The sequence below is a fragment of the Urtica dioica genome, chromosome 6 (genome assembly GCF_054948205.1).
Source record: "Urtica dioica subsp. dioica isolate 48M chromosome 6, U.dioica_male_clone48M_v1_H2, whole genome shotgun sequence".
Classification (NCBI taxonomy): Eukaryota; Viridiplantae; Streptophyta; class Magnoliopsida; order Rosales; family Urticaceae; genus Urtica; species Urtica dioica.
This window is the reverse complement of record NC_142761.1, coordinates 43,650,290-43,670,705: the sequence shown is the minus strand read 5'-3', so window position 1 is coordinate 43,670,705 and position 20,416 is coordinate 43,650,290. Positions and strand designations below refer to the sequence as shown.

Here is a 20,416-nt window from a genome sequence, read left to right as displayed (position 1 = left end):
AACAACAAAACCATAGCGCAAATTATAAAAATACAAGCTAAGATATGTTTGTAACTACATTCTACACTACATAATTTGTTTTTTACTTGATTAGAATCGGATACTAAAAATCGGAGATTTTTTTTTGTTCGTTTAGATATGTCAATAATTGTTAATAACTATTTTCTAGCATTAATAAAATGTTTTACTATTGTAAAATCAATGTTGTAATTTGATTAGTTAGCCTTACAAAAATAATGTGCCTATATCGAGTTTTATAACTTGATTAGAGAGAGAGAGTGAGAGAGAGAGATTTATTAAAGAGAAAACAAGGAGTGATGAAGGAATTCTGGACGGAAGTGGAAGACTTTGATAAAGTGATTGAAGTCTTAGATTCATCTCTCTCTGCAATCAAATGGCGACTCAAACCTTCTTCCAGAAATCGACTCCACACAGGTCTTGTCTCTATAAACTTTCGTTGAACAACCTTTCTATTGTTCATATTTTTCCATTTTAGATTCTGCAATAAGCTCTGTATTTAGCATTGATTTGTGTATTTTTTTTTATGCGACAATGTTGATAGATTTCAGAGGAGAACGGTAAAAGTTCGCGAGTTAAGAGATTGAGATATAAAAATATTATCTCTTTTGCCCTAATTGGCAATGGAGTTTCATTCACGAAAACCTCAAATTAGGTTCTGGTAGCAACATTTCCTATTTATTGATATGCATATGTATTAACATGGAGTAGGAATTTGGAAAATGCAAATCACGTGGTGGACTTGTTGTAAGAGTTCGGGTTTAGTTTAGACGAACCCTAGAAAAATTGTGCATTCATTGACAAGCATAGAGAAAGTTTAGTAGAGAATGAGCGAAGAATGAAGAATTAAGATTGGTTTCTTTTAAGGCAGATAATTTTTGGTTTATTTACAAACTTAGCATGATTTAAAAAGAAAAAACAGTAGACCAAAGAACAGACATCATTTTCACGAAATAAAAATTAACAAGACTTGGCGGACTTAGTAATCTCAGTAGCAAGGTTTTTCAAAGCCGAATAAGTAAATGTACTTTAAGCGAGTGGCTTATTATATAGCACAAACAGCAACGTCTTCATGACGAGATTTTTTTTTTTAAATTTAATTTTTTTTAATATATATAGATGTCCTCGCACTATGCTCTGGAATGAGGCCAGTCGTGATGGTAGACTATGGAGGTAAATTGCCGGAGCTACAGGAACGATTACGTTCCCTTTTTAGCCTAAGTAAAAAGGTATATTTTATTTATCTAATCTTGCTGAAGTTTACTATTATCTTTGTGTAATTTATGTTTTCAGTTTTCTATTCTGTTACACAGACGCAATGTGCAAACTATCTTAATGTTCTGTGCCAAAAAATAAAATAAAAAGTGCAGGAATGTTGCATTTTTGAGCATCTGAGAGTGATGATCATAGAAGAAATGATTTACGTCTTACATGTTAGTGGACTCGCAGCTCATATTCAGTTGAGCATGAACTCAGAATCTCCGCTCGTGTTTGTGGACCTTGAACACGACCCACCAAAGGTCTTCTTCTTCTTCTAATGTGTTACTATAAGTTGTTAATCTCAGCCATATATCAGTCTTCGAAAGGAAAATGGCGAATCCGTAAATATCCTCTTTATTATTTGTTTTTGTTCCAGATGATAACGGAACTAGCGGAAAGCTCACTCGGATTGCAATTTCTCTCGATTCTGAAGCAATTTTCTCTGTTTTTTCCCGTGCGAAGAACGGAAAACGGCTCAAGTTCTTCGTGTATCAGTGCAGAGAGCGTATCAGATGACAAATCCCAAGTCAGCAATGCTGTGGATTCAATATCATCTGATCTTATCGATCTAAGTAGCTGCATGAAAGACGTAGATATCACCGTGCCAACTTTGAATGGGTAAATTTCCGATAGCATTTATATTTTTCATTCGAGTATGAAAGCTTCAGAGAATTAGATATTTTTGAAATTTAATTTGTGCGACCGTGGTTTGAATTAAAGTTTTGGATACTTTTAGCCTCATCTGGCTCATGGATGTAATGCAGAAGCAAGGCTGATAAATATTTATTATAGCAATAACAAGGGATCTCATAACACTATTGAATTAAGAAAGGGAAGGGACAAAATTTTGTCTATTGAAAAATTTTTAGTGAAAGAAAAAAAAAACTGTACTACGTGGTTTGAATTATGGTCATCCTGTCTTGTATTTTCTGAGTAGCTGTAATTCTTGGAGGAGCAAACTCTTGACATATTGGTTTATTGTAGCTCGAAATTAATTACTAAAGGACCATTATTATATTGTCTTGTTATTTGCTCTATAGCCTATTATTTACGTGGCGTACGTCCTAAAACAGTTTTTTTCTGATCGAGTGGAATATAAAACAGCTTTTGTATGCTTGCCCGGTCTTCGTAGTTTCTTTTATGGAAACATAAAAAGAATTTAAAAATGTTCTTTCTTCCAAAAAATTGCTATTCATCAGATTTGTTTTCAGCTTTGATTCTGTAAGATTAGTTTTATTTACAATGCATGATTTCCGAAATGATTCGACCTCAATATTTAATTTTTCAGATGGCTTCTTGGGTACCCAATTATTTATGCATTTGGAAAAGAGAATATCGCCGATGCTGTATATAATCTGTCAACCAAGTCTCTTCATTTATACAGGATATCAGTTTGCAGGTTTGGCTTTTGTTTTTTTTGTTTTACCCCTGTACCGTGTCTGGATATGCAACCAAAAAAGTCTTTTACGGTTGTGTGTGTTTTTTTACTTAAGAAATAAAGATTTCAACCACAATTTGATAACAAGAATAAATTTCACGAGTCACGGCAAAGAGAAACGAGTTGAGCTTTGTTGATGGTGTTGTATGAAACTCTTGCAGGAACTCTGTAACCAGTAAAAGATATCCAGTTGAAGAACTATTGAGGTTAGTGCTCATTGTTCAATTATGACAATTCCATATGATTTTTTTTTTTTTTTTTTTTTTTTACAAAAATGGGTAATAACGTCATTAATTCATAACGTTTTTTGTGTTTTCATACTTATATAGCTTTTGTATGAAATCTGCGGCATAGATACCTAGTGTTACCTTTTAGTTGCACCATATTTTCGAAAACGTTATCTTGAAAATAAACGGTCAAGATTCAACAAACAGTTTAAACAATCTCAGCGTATGCATGTATACTTATATAGTTATTTAAAAAAAATTCGTTCATGCGAATTCCAATTGAGCTAAAACCGAACAAATTGTGTATTTGTGTTCATACTTGTTGACTTGTAACGTATGAATTTTATGATAGTTTTTCGGTGCCGTACGAGTTAAGCATGGAAGGAAGCGAGGAACGGTGGGCAAAAGCTTACTTGGGTCATATGGAGATGAAGTGGGAAAGAAGCAAGAAAGCTTGGAGGTCCTTGAAAATGGAGGTTTGTGAGTGTTATCCACAAGCCATTGCGTTGTAGTTTATTCTTTGCTCAAACCCTCTTATATCCTTTTGATCTTCTCTTTAATGTATGACTTACCAACATAGGCATGTTTGGTTCGAGGTAACGAGGCGGTAATGGAATTTAAAGGAACGCAAAATTTAAGCTCACGGCTTGACATGTCATGAAATTTATGTCGGCATTTCCTTTTCCGGAGAGTCCTAAAAGCCGAAAGACGAGGTTTCTTTTTCTAATTGAAATTTAGAACAGAAGTTTAGGGAACTCCCAAATAGAAGAGATTCTGAAATTTCTAGTATTTTAAAGTTTATTAATTTATATTCTTGGAAATTTCAGAAACATATGTATTTCGTCTAATATAAACCAAGTTGATCTTGCTTCAACGCCACACATCATCAAACAAAATTAAATATGCGGAAAAATTTACAGAAAAAATATCTCGGTAAATAATCACAAACTTTATCCATAAATTTCAGTGAAATTCATTGTAGATCATCGCTACCCATTTCATGTTTTTTTTTTCAAATGAGAATCATAGCAGATTATTGGGAAAACAATATTCTCATTTCAAATAAGCGCAAAACCATTGCAGGGTAGGCTATCCCAATTATTGAAGAACATTACAAAGAAGAAAGAACATAAATTTGGTTGAAAAAAGCACATCTAAAGTAAATTGAAGTACGTTTACTTGTGAATAGTACCTCAACGAACCGTCATGTGAAATCTCACGTATTAGTTGAAATTGGATCTAAAATGTAATTAAACTTCACTTGTGGATAAGAAATAAAAAGTTTCGAGTATTTTGCTTGGAAAGTAAACGTAGGACTATTTTTCAGTTCTCTTTAACAATAGCGTGAATAAAAAAAATAATTAAATTTGTTTCAGTATATTCTCATTTAAATTTCTCCTAGTAGATTCCAAATCAACCATAAAGAGTGGTATGATGTTTGTAGTTTTGTGCATACACCTTTCAAATGTTATTATAACGAAATTGGCCAAATGATTCAGCAAAAGGGTATTCTGATAGATGTATACTATATCAATACCTCCAAACACCAGTATTGTTTACTGTATTGAAATCTTTTGAGTGTCATGGTAATTCAATTACCATTTTTTTACCATTTGTTTTTGTTTAGAACGATTATATTTTGTGACATTAATTTAAGCAAATATATAAATACATCTTTTTTAGATTTACTTTCTCTCTCATCTCCCTTCTTTTTTTTCTCTCTACAAATATATTTAGAATTTTTTGGTTCTCAATCAACAGTCCACGACCCCATCGTGTACCCGTGATCTACGTTGGTGGTGTCCATCGTGGACCCGTGATCTACGTTGGTGGTGTTTATTGGTGTTTCTTGTTTTTTTTTTAAAGAGAGAATGTTAGTTTTAGGATTAGAAAAATATTTTTTGTTACTTGAAGTTGTGTGTTAATGTTATGGACTTTCTATTATTATTATTAATGACGTATCCGGTATATTTATTGTTTTTGTATTATTATTTTATTTTTTATTTCTATTAAATGGAGTAAGTATTCTTTATTTTATTTATTAAAAAAAACAATGAGTTTATTTTATTTTTATTTTTCTAATAAAAAGAGTAAGTATTCTTTTTTTTTAGAAGTGACACTATTGATTAAGATTACATGATATATTACTTTTAGGGGTATATATTTTTGCAGCTCAGAAGATTCGAACGCGGGACTTCTCCATCGAGATATGTATAAAATTACCACTAAATCAAGCTAATTATCATAGTAAATATTCCTTATCGCAGAGAGACTAGATAAAGATATGAAAACATAAGGCATAAGAATAAATAATAATAATAATAATAATAATAATAATAATAATAATAATGAGAAAAAGGTATGAATATCGAATTGGAGAGAATAAATGTGGCATGAAAGTATCAAGAAATCTTCTCAAATTGGTATGTCCGTCCATGCATGATTCTCGCCAATCAACTTTTCAATTCCAAAATCCAATGCCAACGTGTAGTGGTGACGTATTTACAATTATCCCTTTTTTTTCTAGTCTAGAAAGCCAAGCCAAGCCAAGCCGTACGTGGTTTCAATATCTAAAACTATGGATTTGTTTTGGAGGGTTAAAGTTTGGTTTGGTCAAAATTGATAAAGGAAATAGTAGCAATAATTAATTCGTCTAGACAAGCAACCATCATATTTTAGGTACACCATATTAAGAAACTTTGCAATCTACGGAATCAAAGAGAAAATAAAAAACACAGGTAACGTGGTTGTTGGTATTTTGTCATCTTCAATCTTATCCATCTTTTTATATATATATAAAGAAAATGATTGCAGGCATGGAAATCGTAATGTTACCCTTAGGCCAACATTTATAGACATTAAAAGGGCTGTTTATTAATTTTTTTTTTTATAGGCCAAATGATTCGACCACATGAATTTGTGATTAATTATCAACGACCATTACAGCCATAAGGAAGTGAAAAAGAAAGAAAGTAAAAGAGAAAATATGAAAAAGAGAAAGAGTGACACTGAAGTAGAAGTTGCAAAATCCCCTTTACTCATATTGCAAGCAGACCCTAAAAACAAAAGGCAACAAAAGAAAAGAAAGAAAGAAAAAAACGCCAATACCAAAAATAAAGTTAAACTTGGAAAAACAAAATGAGATAAAAATGGAAAAAAAACTTTCTCTCTCCGCCCTTATAGACCTTGGTTGATGAGGCTGAGAACATCTTCCTCAGTGGGAAGAGCCGGAATAGCTCCTTTCTTTGTGGTTGTGATGGCCCCGCAAGCGTTTGAGAATTTCAAAACTGCCCTCAACCGTGACTCATCCTACAAATAATTAATATTCAAATACACAAAAATAAATTAAATGTTACATAATCAATTTTGCTTAAAGTTAAAAAAATAAAGAGTAATAATTAATCACAAACCTCAATGATGGATTGGTCATCAACAATTTTGCAGAGTAGAGAACCGACAAATGAGTCGCCGGCGCCAGTAGTATCCACCGCGTTGACATGGAAAGTATCCACCGATCCGTGGAAATTCTGCAACAAATTTCACATTAATTAACTTAAAACACTAAGTTTACTAAATTTAATTTATGGACACATGTTTAGCTAATAAATGTATATTCGGTACAAAAAAAAAATGATTTCACTTGCCACATCATCAATTTGGCTAATTTTCAATTATTAACTAAATAATGGAGCTTAGTTGGTTATGATTTTCTTAACAAAAATTTAGCGATATAAAACCACGTAAACATAAGCGTTTGTGTTTTAACCAACGTTTTGTAAATTTTTCGTAAATAGCCAAAAACTATTGTAAATATTTCGTAAATAGCCGTATTTACTAGAAATTTACTCTGTGTTTCTTATTATTTTGACAGCGTAAATAGATTTACGTGACTATTTACAAAAAAATTAACGAAACGTTAACTATTTCAAAATTTCTAACGTTTCATAAGGCTAGATAGCCACTAGAATCAAACTGTCGACTAAAATGCAATCGATAGACAAATTTCACGTAATTTTAGACGATACCTTGGTGTAGTAGCGGCAGCCGTGCTCGCCGAGAGTGACGAGGAGAAGCTTGAGATTATCCTTCCAGAGAGAGAGAGCAGACTCGTCGTCGATCTTGTCTGAGTTGGTGAGGAATTGGAGCTCGACGTCGCTGACCTTGATGATATCGGCTTTGTCCCAGATACTGAGGATCTGCTCTCTGGCTTCTTCAGCGGACGGCCACAGAGGCAGTCTCAGGTTCGGGTCGTAAGAAAGCAGAGCCCCGGCCTCCTTGGCTGCCTCCATGGCCGCCATGTGAGCCGATCGACACGGCTCCACGATTAGACTAATCGACCCGTAGTGGAACACTTTAGCCTAATAATCCATCCACAAATAAATAAATAAATAAATATTGATTAAACAAAAGAGTGAATGCACGTGCGTGATTCATGAGGTGTGAGAGCGCGTGAATCAAATCGACACCTATTTGATTATTTCATTGGCTTAATTAAATGTCAACTTGCCTAATAATATAGTCTATACTATAGTCATGCCCCATTATCGAATAAATTGATAATTAAAGAAAAATCTGACTTGCTTCTCGAGATCATAAATATTTTATTGTTTGTTTCGTCAAATTCGGTGAGCGTTGTTTGTTCTTTTCCTATAGTTTCACTTTCGACCATTGTGATACTTGATAGTGATCAAATAATAATATAAAAATAAATAAATACTAGAGTGACTCACACACCACACCACACCACACCAAACCAATTAATAAATTCTTAAATTATATGAAATTCCAGTTGATGACTGAGGGTATCCAGATCTGAAGGTAATCAATCTCATACAATGATCAATCAAAAGATAGTACAATTGGCCAATCAAATCAAGGAAAAAAAAAAAAAAAAAGTCACGCAAGTGAGTATATCATATATGCAAAGGACGTGGACCGTAAAAAAAATTAATAATAATAATAATATTAAAGATCAACAGACTTCAATGCGTCAATAAATAACTCTCTATCAATAACCTTCATAGATATCGCCAACGAATCACAAATCAAATATCCAGATCCTAATTTTTTTTTTTTTTTAATTAGAAGATCAACAAGAAGAAAAAGGAAACTAACCGATTTGATGAGGTCAAGGTTGAGCTCGTCAGGACGGAGGAGCATATCGGCGCTAGGGTTCCGGTAGAACATAAACTCTCGCTCGCCGTCGTGCTTGAGAGTCACGAAGGCCAGAGCGGTTCTGGCTCCCTGATCGAAGTTGACTCCCTCGGCGGAGACGCCGTTCTCCTTCAGGATTCCGGCGAGCATGTTGCCGAACTCGTCGTCTCCGAGCTTTCCGACGAACGCCGCTTTTCCTCCGAGCCTGGCGACCGCGATCGCCACGTTCGCCGGAGCGCCGCCGGGAGCTTTGAGGAATCCCGGCGCCTCCGCCAGAGAAACTCCCGAAACCGTCGGGACGAAGTCGATGAGCATCTCGCCGAAGCTCACGATCAGGCTCTTGCCGGTCGGAGGAACTCCATTAGAAGCCATATTAAAGAGAGAGAGAGAGAGAGAGTGAACGAGAGAGATTTAGAGAGAGAAACTAAGAGAATGAATGAATGAGAGAATTGTGAAGGTTTTTGCTTGTATTTATAACGGAAAGAAGAGTCCGATTCGGTACGAGGAGTAGGGTAATTTTGTAAATAGACAAATCAATAAGTTGAGATACGATTGGTTAATTAAATACGATTGGTTATATATATACATATATATCAAATACATGCGATTACTGTTGGTCTTTATCAATAAAAAAAAAATATGGAAATTAGTTTATTGAGGAAATTTTATGTTGAAGTAAATTTTTTTTTAAAGGAGGATTATATTTTTGGGATCCGGCCTAATCATTAAAGCTAGAGTTGAATAATTATTCCTTTAATTTTACCTTATCTTTAAAAAATTTACCTTTGCAAAAGTAAAACAAAAATAGTGTGGGATCTTAACATCCTGAACTTTTTAAGTGAGAGATAGAGAAAGATCAGCGACTATATATGTAAATAGAAATCTTAACTAACAGATAACTAGTTTGTTGTTAAAAAAATATAACTTGTTTGTAATCACTCATTTTTATAACATATATTATAGAAATTCTCGTTCCAATCTATTTTATATATATAAAAAAAATAAAATAAAAATTCCAACTGACTTCAACTTTATTGGGTTTTTTTTATATTATATTTATTTTTTTAATATATGTTTGCTTATGATAGGATCATTCACTTTCACTTTTCTTCTTGTAGTTTACCAGCAAGGTAAAATGTTTAATCATTATAACCACTGACCACATTGCTTGATCATCGCATTAATTGAATATCGTACATTATGATAAAATGATATATATATATACACACACACACACACACACACACACACACACACACGTCTATTATCCAAAAGGAAAAATAAAATCTATGTCAAAAATGAGGAAATTACTAGCTATATCAACATGGAAACATAATCGCCTAAATACCTCAAATTTGAAATAATTCTCGGAATACTTTATCAGCTAAATATTCGAAGAAAAACATCAATGATATTATACTTAACACCTAGTATATAAACATAAATTATGCTTCATTTTCGCAAATACTATCTTCCATCTATCATCTGGAAGTAGAATTACTTTCTAAGGAAGGGTCAAAGAATGAGTAATGATGTATTATAAGAACATGTTTTGAAAACGAGATAATTCAGGTAATTTCCAAATTTAAAATATTCATCAAAGCGAATCTCTACTGTTTTAAAGTAATCTCTACATTTCTTTATCTTCGATTTCCTTGTTTTATTGGAAACCAAGTATAAATAAAAATAAATTCGTAAGTTTATACTATTGAATTATTCACTTATTTGTATATCTCTAAATAGCTCACAAATCCATAACATAATTGACATGTTATAAATATATATATTATAACACTTGCACTAACTCGTGGAAAATTCGTTGCGGCTTTGCATACAAAGTAGCTCACATAACTCAGGAAAATATATTAAACGAGCATATACATACTAAAATGAAACTAGGCTACAATTGTGTAATTCTTTTTATTACGTGTAATGAAGTATTTGAAACATTGTAATATTATTGATTTATTTATACCCCAAAGTTGCGGGTAGTTCTTTTCATTTAATCGTCCATGTCCTTAACAATTGCAAAATAAGACTATAGACTTGCAAGACAACTCTTGTAATAAAGATGTTTACGTCGCAGTCTTGGGATATATTGAGCGATCAGATGCAATTACGATTCTTACTTAGAGCCTAAGCTTCTATTCTTTTTACGAAAAGGTGCGATATTGTAACATTTATACCTAGACTTGTTTTAGAAATAAGTTGAACAAAACCGGTAAAATGGTTTTCAAGAACAAAAAAATAGATCTCTTGTTAATGTTTTCATTAAGTATCTCGTTGTTTTGATACTTACTTGTTGTGCTACTCTTTGTGTAGAGATGATCATGACCATTTTCTAAGAGCACTCGAGAACTCTCGAAGTTTAAAATACCGCTTATCGCAATTGCGTTTCACAACTTAATTTTAGTATACACATATGGTATTTACCAAGCATACAAGTAATTGTGATCACTATGTTAATTGTTACCGCAAGGTAAACCGAAAAAAGGGTAATCCGCATGATATTAAAACAAATATAGTTTTCATATATATAGTCGCATACAATACTTATAATGTATATTGTCTACTTCACTACATCAAAATACTAAAAAAAAATATATGATATACTAATTCTTGTCTACTTGCTTGCATCAAGATAAACAAAATAATAAACAAATCAATTGACTACTGAGAAATTGAGCGTCGACGTGGATGCTATCATGTGTGAGATTGACCGTTCTGCATTAGAAAATACTCATAGCAAGACATCAAATGAGCATATGTCGTTAGGTACGCCTCCACATATCGGTCTTAGTTGTATTGAACTAGCCAAGCGAAAATAGAGTTCCCCGGAAAACTTGGTCAATTACAAACTCCTACGTTTTCATCGTCTTTGTATTATTCATAGAAGGGTATTGTCACTTGTTAGGAATTTTAAATAAAAAAATGTTTTAATAAATTCCAATTGACCAATTAAAACGAGTTAATTACTTTTTTTTTACTCTCCATAGCACCTAGTGGTGGGATATAAAGTATATATTTATTCAAATTTTTGGTGACTAATTAATTGAAGGGTGAATTATATAGGTATATAAACGGGTTGTTGAATTTTAAGCTTTAGCATGAGTAGTATCGCTCCATGGGATTTATTTATTATATTTATTGGTAAGATTCAATTTTGAATATTTGTTGTATAACCTAGAACAAACTAAAAACTGGTTTTGCAAGAATAGAATGCCCATTCCTTGAGACAGCTGATTGGATGGTGAGAATCAAGAAAAGAAGCTCTTGATCTAAAAATCCATGCAAGAGTGATTCGAGATAAGAAGGAAGATATGATGAGCAGTGAAGTATATGAATCAAAGTTACGTACTTATGCTCACTTTATTTGAAAGGCATAACTAATTAATGGAACATTAATTTACGGCTCTTAAATAGAATAAGGTTCCTAAAGTAAATGCAAAAGCCATATAGGTGAAATTGATGTCAAAAAGTGTTACTCGAAAGATTGACTAAAACACCGAGTGGTTCAAATAAAAACGATACTTAACCCAATATAAAGTGGGGGATATTATAAAAATGGTGTTTTAAAAGTACAACAATTTCATAATAATATGTATTTTAATTTTTTTTTTCTAAATGGTAGACAACCATTTTCTTTATAAAAGAAATTGTAAACAATAAACAAGGAAAATGATTGTCACTTAAAAACAATATTTTGAGATAAAAATCCTAAACACGTTCTTTTCGTGATTAATTTCAAAAACTTGATAGAATGCGAGTCTGTAATAAACGAACAATTATAGGAGAGATTCGTCAGATATCTAATTCGAATATAGTAACGTTTAAAATAGTTTACATTTTACAACCTTTGATAAATACCTCTTTTTTTTTTCAGATGATTTTACATTTACTCTTAATGAAATTGTAAACATGGCAAAAGCCAAATGAAACTGTAAATAAAAAAAAATAAAAAAATTCATATAAAACTGTAAGCAATAAAAATAATGTAGAAAATTGTACTGTAGAATAAAAAGAATAAAGCCCTATTTGAGCAATTTAGTTTCAAAAGAAGGCTACTAGAGAAAACTGTTATAGAAAAGTTTACATATATATACTCATAATCGTTAATTATCAAGCCAAACTAGTTATAAGAAATATATATATATATATATATATATATATTGATTTGATCTGGTTCATCAGGATTCACGGTATGCATTAAGGCCTCACGCTTTATATGAATTTAGTCTTTGTCAATAATTCAATTTTTTTTTTTAACACATATGAGCAGTGAAAGAGAGACGTAACATAAAACTATATTTTATATGGCAAAGGACATATATAGATCACGTCACAGCACCAAATTTAATGGAATCTTTGATTGTCAAAAGCTGAAGATCGATTCATCACCGAGGAACTCTCTTCCGTGCCCGAAGAGCTTTCTTCGTAATCAGAATCAGAATCCCAACGAAAATGGCTGTCAACCTCGGAATCCGATTCACCCGTGGCTAAGCTATCGTTTTCGGCATCGGAGAGTTCCAACTCATCATTATCACTGTCCGGACCCAAGGAAAAGGAATCGCTTTCGCAAACAATTCTCTCTCCATTTTCGGATTCTCTGCTCTGACCATCCGAGGCTGTATCGCCGCGATTCCTCTCGGCTGATACTCCACCGTAAAGTGCAATGTGCCTGCGATAGAGCTCGATTTCCTTCTCACAAATGGCGATGAATTGTCGCACGGAGTCGAGTGATTGCTCGTACTTTGATTTCTCCATCGCCTGTGAACATAACAAACCAGCATTTCATTACTTACTGGCTTTGCTCTCAAAAGAAAGAATTCGGGTCCTCTGTTCTCTTTTTGTGTCTTTTTTTCGAGTCCCTCCAATCAAATTATGTTTTACTTCATCCTACTCTTTAACTTCTTTTTTAGACAGAAAATATATTATTTTTTTAAAAGAAAAAAAAGAGTGATTATGTGGCTTAATTTAAATTAGAGGGACACCGAAGGTTCACAGAAGGATCCCCTGAACTTTTCAAAATTAAAAATTTTACCCCTAATGTTTTTCAATTTTATAATTGTAGCCTAAAATTATATTAATTTTTCATATATGCCCCCCCCTGAAAAAACAAATTTACACTCACAATTTAGAATAATATTTTTAGAGGGACACCGAAGGAGAGGCAGAAGGCCCGGGGCTCATATGACCCCCTGAACTTTCCAAAATTAAAATTTCCACCCCTAATTTTATCATTTTAGCCTAAAATTATATGATTTTTCATATACATCCACCGAATAAAAAAAATATTATTACACTCATAATTTAGAATAACTTTTTTTTTTTTTTAACAAATTTTCCTCTCTTAACTGCGAATCCCGGCTACGCCACTGCTCACACTAGTATGCTTACATGGGACTTTGGATTCACAAGACTTGGAGCTAAAGAAGACTCTAAATGACTAGGATTACTTTTTCGACACACCTTGATTCGAAAACTCAGTTTAACTGAATCATTTAATCGTTTTCAAAGCTTTGAAGGGTCTCGAAATGTATATATATACATACACACACATATATATATATATATATATATATATATATACCTTTTTCTTGGATAGCGTGTCGATGGGCGACATGACCTCCGGCCGCGAATAGCCTTTCCCTCGGTAAAATATTACCGTGTCCTTTCCGATGAACTGAATGGGAATTCCGCCGCTGAGTCGGGCTATTTCCTCCGAGAACTCGTGAATCTGGCCGGGCCTACACGATTTCTTGCAGATGACTTTGACGGTCTCGTGTCTCTTCCAATGCATGTGCATGTTGAGAACCACGCCCCCGAAAACCCCTCTCCGGCCAATGGGAGCGTAGTTTGACCTCTTCTGAGCCATTCTCTTCAGGAAGTGAACCTCTTCCCCGGAGAGCGTGACCGGTTCCACGATGGGACCTTGAACTTTGGGGACCACGTACCGCTCGAGTTTTTTGATCAGCCTCGCTTCCTTGATTTTGGCCTGAAAAAAAATGGGGAACCGCAAGAAAGCTATCGTTATAATATATCAGGCAAAGACATTTGTCTTTGATATCGACACATACTTATTGTTTACGGAGAAACGTAAAAGAGAGAAGGTATTTAGAATGTTCTCGGAAGCATCTCTTCATGCTTCCTATGGATACGAACGTAAAGAAGAATCATTTAACCGCTCTAGACTCTCTCTCTCTCTCTCTCTCTCTCTCTCTCTTGTTAAGCACTCGGCTACCTTTTTTTTCGAACATTCTTATAGGCTCCGATATAAGGAGATGAACATAATCAAGGGACACTCAAAGAGACCATCCATTGGCATGAAGGCCATATTTTCTCAAGGTGAATGGTGATCAAGCTACATCAAACAAACTCATATAAAAAATAAATAAAAATAAAAACACCTTGTAATAAAATCAAGTAACTAGTTTAAACTTGGGATAAAATCACACAATACTCCAAAAAAAATTCCAGGAAACAACTATCCCGAAACCATTTCCTTATCAAACAAACTGAATCCCCTGAAGAGAATCTCGATAGTCTCTTCCTTGGATGTCAATATGTATTCAAAGGCTAGGCAAGCTATAACATTGTGGCAGTCTCGATGGAGAGATGGGAAGACTATTATTTAATCGCCGCAATCCCAGGAACCCAATCGCTAACCTAGCAAAGGACTTGTATGATAGCAAAACAAGGCCAACCTAATATTTTCAACGACTTGTGGTGAGAACGTCATCGAAGAGGTATTGGTTGTTAAATATAAAGCAAAAAATCATCTTCCTTAATCTAGTTTTGCAAATATCAGATAGTCAACAAAAGATGTTGATATAGCAATTTCCTGCAACGATAAGTCAACACGGACTAACATGAAAGCATGGACTTGTAATACAACGTAAACAATTTTCTGGAATAAAATTAAGATCACGAAATTTTTGCCTTTCCAGGGAACGATTATCATGAATCCATTTCCTTGTCGAGCAAAACTAAAGGCTTGTATGATATAGCAAAATCAAGGCCAATCCTAATATCTCTGATTACTTGTTCTAGTCTGTTGCAAATATCAGATAGTAAAAGAAAAAAAAAATGGTGGAATAAACTGACCATATCGATCTTGTACAAGAGTCTCTCCTCTGGAGTGGAAAACTGGTTCTTCTTCTTCTTCTTCTTCACGTTGAGCCTCCTTGGGTCTTTGCTATTGGCTTCTTTCCTGATCTTCTTCGCTCTCATCCTCTTCATCTTCAGCCTCTTCTTCGAAAGCCATTTCTGCTTCTTCGGAGGATCGACCTCGTTGATCTCGAACTTCGCTTTCCCTCCTCTCATCACCAGGCTCACCGTCCCGTGGCTAAACCTCCTCGCCGGAATCGGAGCGAGACGAGACTGTGTATTGGATGGTCCTAATATCGACTCTTCTGCTCGGAAAACTGATCTGGTTGTATGGAATGTACGGACTCTATCAGACCTAGAATTGGAACAGAGTAGAGTTGAGAGAGAGAGAGAGAGTACCTGAGAGAGTGAGAGGGTTCGAGGCGGGAGAGTTTCCGAGCCGATGAAGTTCTGAACAGGCTCCGAAACATAGCTCTCGCCATTACTCCGGTTGAGTTTCCCGGCGAGATTCTTACGTCGGAGGAGGTCTACGGCGGCGAAGATTGGGAAGTTCTCCTCTTTTAGACAACAAACTTTGAAGAGACATAAAGCTCATCTCCCAAAGCTTTACTGCTTAAAAAAAATGGAAAATAACACATTTATACTATGTGTTTTAGTGAAATGTCGAGTTTAACCTTCGATTTTCAAAAATATCGAGTTCATACCCTCTGTTTAACTAAAATGACAAAATTATACCCTGAAATAGACAACAGTGTCACGAATATTCATTTTATTGAATTTTTATTGACTTTTCATTGACGTTGACTATAATACTTATATATAAACACCAATTATCTTTAAATATTCGCGTCATATATGTAATTTATTTAAAAACTAAAAAATAAACAATAGTCTCTTAATCGTGAAGAACACAGAAAAAGGCAAATGGGTAAACATCGATAGTTGATAGTCATCAAAATCGCATATTCGAACAGAGAATCCAGGATTTAGAGTTACAATTCGAACACGGAATGAAGTCATCTCTTAGGAGGTATGAGTTTTATTATTTAATTTCAATTTAAGGCTATTTTTATTTCAAAATTGAGAATTTGGAAGTTAGGGTACTGATTTAGATTTGATTCGGTTTTTCTTATATAAAAGTTAATATCAATGAAAGAGAGATTTGTGAAGCTGTTATTAATTTCAGAGTATAATTTTGTCATTTTAGTTAAACAGAGGGTATAATTTCGTCATTTTAGTTAAACAGAGGGTATGAATTCGACATTTTTGAAAACCGATGGTTAAACTCGACATTTCACTAAAACACAGAGTATAAATGTGTTATTTTCCAAAAAAAAAAAAACCCAAATTCCTTCTTGAGTTTCAAATCCCTTTTCCTTTCGTCTCTCTAAATAAAAAAAATTTAAACATCTACATTCATTTTTTAAAACATTTTTAAATAAATATTATAAATTTTAAAATATTAATTTCATGAAAATAATAAAATAGACACATTTTTATTAATAAGTATAAATTTACTATTTTTAATTGACTATTTAAGTAGAACATGAGCAATATTAATTAAAAAAAAAATTAGTGAATTTATTTCACTAACATTTTTTGTATTGACATTACACTTGTAACTTTTTATCAATTTTACTTATATATTATGGATTTAAGAGCAACTTAAATGCAAAATATGTTTCTCTAGGATACATTCTTTTTTAAAAAAAAAAAAAAAATCTTCTTCATTTACACACAGTATTTTTCTTTATTAATATTATCTTGCTCCTCTCTTTTTGTTATTATTAAATATATATTTTTAAGAAATGATTTCATATGGTGTCATTTTCTATTGCAGATGCTCTTACTAAAGCGATATTATCTTATTAGTTGATGCACTTATTAAGATTAGATTTCAACTATTGGTAAGGTCAATATTTAATTGTCATATTTACATCTTGTTTCCTATCGTGTCGTCCTTCGTTAGCTCATTCTTAATTTTTCTTTCAACAATCACGTTGAGATTTGCATGCATTTTCCATAAATGTTAACTAGTATACGTGCTAGCTTTAGCTATATATATATATATATATATATATATATATATATATATATATATATAATAAATATCTCGCGTGTTGCATATATAATAAATATCTTGCGCGTTGCTACGAAATAATTAATATATTTTAGTTTGGATGAAGAAATATATAGACATGTTCAGGTTTGTAAAAAATATATTTAAAGTTTCTTAAATACATTTTTATCTTTTTGATAAATAAAAAATTGGTAAGAATGAACAATGATACATTTTTATCAACTATCCTTGATTCATGATTTGAATAACATAAAAGTTTAAAAGATTTCACATAATAATGATAAATGATTGACAACCTAAACGAAAAATAAACGTCGATCTACAGATCTAAACTTCCTAAATGGCAATAAATAAATAAAACATAATCACTCCATTTAAATGAATGGCTGATTCAACGTCTTGTAGAAACTCGATAATTGTATTATCAAGTCAAACGACCTGCAGTTTTACGGTGGACGGGAGCGTTTGTGCGAGGTCGATGAATGAAAATTTACGTCGGTGTTTCTCCTTGTGAATAATTATCTTCTCAAGAAAATTAGCACAATTGATAATTTTCTTTAGAAGCTCAACGTTCCTTGCTTGCCCACCAAAATTATAGACCACAACTTCCTTGAGATTACTGTGTTGACGGTCCTCTAAAAAGGTTATCTTCTTTATCCGACGATCCTTCTCGTGAAGCCTAGGAAGCTAGAAACACAGACGAGATCACATTGTAGCATAAAAAAGAGACCAAATTTTTCCGATTAAAAATAAGAGTCCAGTGGCTATCTAGCCATATGAAACGTTAGAAATTTTGAAATAGCCAACGTTTCGTTAATTTTTTGTAAATAGCCACGTAAATCTATTTACGCTATAAAAATAACAAAAAGATCGTAAAAATAAAGACACCAAATATTTGCTTACGTGTAGCTCAAGTTTGTTCAGGCTTGGAGATGCATTTAAAAAATTTGAGATTTGGGGCCATAAGTTCTCACGGTGTTGATGAACCAACGTGAGCTCAAAATTCTTAATACTAGTGAACGTCGGTAAGCGTTCGCTCCCCTAGTTTCCATAAGCAAAAAGAATCAATTAATAAAACAACAAAATAATTAGATTAAAAAAAGAAAAATATAAATAGCGAAACTTACTAGACTAAACGATTGGTGCAGAGACAAGGTTTCCAGGTGAGGGAAGGCGTTCGCGATTGTTTCGAGGTGCTTCGGATCGTAATTCGAAACACGGAACGAAACTCTCTTGACAGTCACACCATTTGTTCCACAAATAAGCTTATCTAAAGAATTTCCCGTGAAGTTGAATGACACGAGACACCTTGCTTTACTAATATCCACTTTTTTCATGCCCTCACAATTAGTGATGCTCAAGTGCTTCAGTCGGAGGGGTTCGACATATGGAAGTGACCTACCATTATAGTTCCCTTTGTTCGTATACTCAAAGCATTCTATCCCAAAGCACTCTTCCATGCTTAGCGATTCAAGCGATGAACACATCAGGAAAATACCTCGAAAATCAATACCGTTTACATCAGCGTGTTTCAAACTCAATGAAACAAGTGACTTGAAACGATCCCGATGATCCCAAGGATACCAAAGCATGCCAGAAGTCAAAGACAAGTGCTTTATGGAAGGGTATCCTTCAGTGTACAACGAATCTGGACATACTAAATATGTCTTTTTGGGATCATCTACAGAGCAGTTTAGATCCAGGCTTTGAACGCTGTTCTTGACCGCAAATCGAACCCAAGCATCAAGAATACTAAAACATTCGAGTCTTAAATGACATCTTATCGTCATGGACTCAACCTCGGTGCCGCTACGACTTTCTAAAAATGCACTGAAATTTTTAGCGATGTCACGAGCCTTATGCTTTGGCATATCCCGAGCCTCGAAATAAATGTTCTTCATGCTTGCGTTCCTCGGCAAATATTTCCACCTTCTCGACAGAATGCTGGTTCTTATTGCATCTCTCGAATTCAGCCGAGATATAACTTCACAGAGAAGATCATCCGACAATCTATCGAACAAATCCTCCTTGTTTGCATCGACATTCTTACCCCACAAAAAAAAAAAGAAAAAAAAAAAAGACAATGTGATCGGTTAAAGCTTAGAATTAATGTGTTATCTGAAAGATACATCATGAGCAACATAGAGATTGATCGAATATATATAATTTACCTTTGTAGCCACAAGAGTCCTCCGAGTTCTATTCTGACGATGCTTCTTTGGGCCAAAGTTGGCTATCTAACAATAACAGAATGAAGCAAAGTAGTTGAGACTAATGTAAACAAAACAAATTTAGAATATATTAGACTGACCTGCAATAGAGATGTCAGTCTCGTTCCCAAACACCTTTTTGGGAATCTCCGCATACTTTTGCTCTTTGAAGTCACCATTAATCACGAGCAATATATTTCTCACCTCTTTTAACCACAGTTAAGGTTAGTTAGCGATTTCGAAAATTCCTTGCAAAAACATATACATCTCGTTTGGGTACTTTCGCGGGAGATGAATAGTTTCGTAGCCAAACCAAAACGCGCAAAGCAAACAGATGAAATACTCATAGACTCAGGCAGAGACAAAGACGCGTCTGGTAAACTCACCGGAAACGCAAACAGCGACGAAGCCTGAGCGATCGAGCAGAAAGTAATTGGAATTTTTGCAGTTCTAGGTGTTTAGTTCCTTTCTATTATTTCCGTGTCGTTTCTTTCATACGACTTGTAGTTTTAGTCATTCTCATAATCTTCTTTTATTTCCACGAGAAATTGTCCCATTTGCCAGCAATTTTATAATTAATTTTTTTCCACTTTCCACCAAAAGACTAATTTTTATCAAAATGCTACCGAGAAAAATAGATGTCAATATTGTTGACATAGATGGTGGCATTTTGAGAAAAATTAGTCTTTTGGTGGAAAGTGGGAAAAAATTATAAAATGAGTAATCTAACAACGTAGCCAATTCAAACATGGTTTTAAGGATGTAGCCAACGTTTGGTAAATTTTGCAATCTAGCCATTTACAGAAATAAACGGTTAGAAAATATCGAAAATACCCTTATGTAACATAAATCATAGAAACCAAATACTAGCCAACGTTTCAGTCAGCCGAAGTTTATCATGCGTAAAATAAACGGAAATTAA

General features: G+C 33.6%; 4 protein-coding genes across 5 annotated transcripts; 1 reads left to right on the top strand and 3 right to left on the bottom strand.

The window, feature by feature from the left end:
• The first annotated feature begins 219 nt into the window (after positions 1-219).
• On the top strand, positions 220-3,762 carry LOC149394437 (uncharacterized). Its single transcript, XM_089617350.1, has 7 exons — positions 220-435; positions 1,138-1,247; positions 1,389-1,538; positions 1,655-1,896; positions 2,567-2,677; positions 2,878-2,922; positions 3,296-3,762. Exons 1-7 carry the CDS (start codon positions 318-320, stop codon positions 3,453-3,455), a joined length of 936 nt encoding a protein of 311 aa, XP_089473476.1. The 5' UTR covers positions 220-317; the 3' UTR covers positions 3,456-3,762.
• A 2,029-nt stretch (positions 3,763-5,791) lies between these two features.
• LOC149394436 (putative fructokinase-4) lies at positions 5,792-8,512 on the bottom strand. Its single transcript, XM_089616576.1, has 5 exons — positions 8,059-8,512; positions 6,969-7,301; positions 6,354-6,470; positions 6,129-6,252; positions 5,792-5,999 (listed from the first exon to the last, which is right to left on the bottom strand). Exons 1-5 carry the CDS (start codon positions 8,467-8,469, stop codon positions 5,884-5,886), a joined length of 1,101 nt encoding a protein of 366 aa, XP_089472702.1. The 5' UTR covers positions 8,470-8,512; the 3' UTR covers positions 5,792-5,883.
• A 3,787-nt stretch (positions 8,513-12,299) lies between these two features.
• On the bottom strand, positions 12,300-15,809 carry LOC149394435 (RNA-binding CRS1 / YhbY (CRM) domain protein). Its single transcript, XM_089616575.1, has 4 exons — positions 15,604-15,809; positions 15,202-15,526; positions 13,688-14,092; positions 12,300-12,864 (listed from the first exon to the last, which is right to left on the bottom strand). The coding sequence occupies exons 1-4, from the start codon at positions 15,684-15,686 to the stop codon at positions 12,451-12,453; spliced, it is 1,227 nt and encodes a 408-aa protein (XP_089472701.1). The 5' UTR covers positions 15,687-15,809; the 3' UTR covers positions 12,300-12,450.
• Positions 15,810-17,515: 1,706 nt separating this feature from the next.
• Positions 17,516-19,954, bottom strand: LOC149394434 (F-box/LRR-repeat protein 13-like). Of its 2 annotated transcripts, XM_089617421.1 has the most exons (6): positions 19,881-19,943; positions 19,596-19,700; positions 19,456-19,521; positions 18,412-19,329; positions 18,188-18,325; positions 17,516-17,971 (listed from the first exon to the last, which is right to left on the bottom strand). In XM_089617421.1, the coding sequence occupies exons 2-6, from the start codon at positions 19,671-19,673 to the stop codon at positions 17,714-17,716; spliced, it is 1,458 nt and encodes a 485-aa protein (XP_089473547.1). In that variant the 5' UTR covers positions 19,674-19,700; positions 19,881-19,943; the 3' UTR covers positions 17,516-17,713. The 2 variants fall into 2 exon arrangements, with proteins under 2 accessions (XP_089473547.1, XP_089473546.1); XM_089617420.1 differs by having other exon boundaries at positions 19,596-19,954.
• Positions 19,955-20,416: the final 462 nt, after the last annotated feature.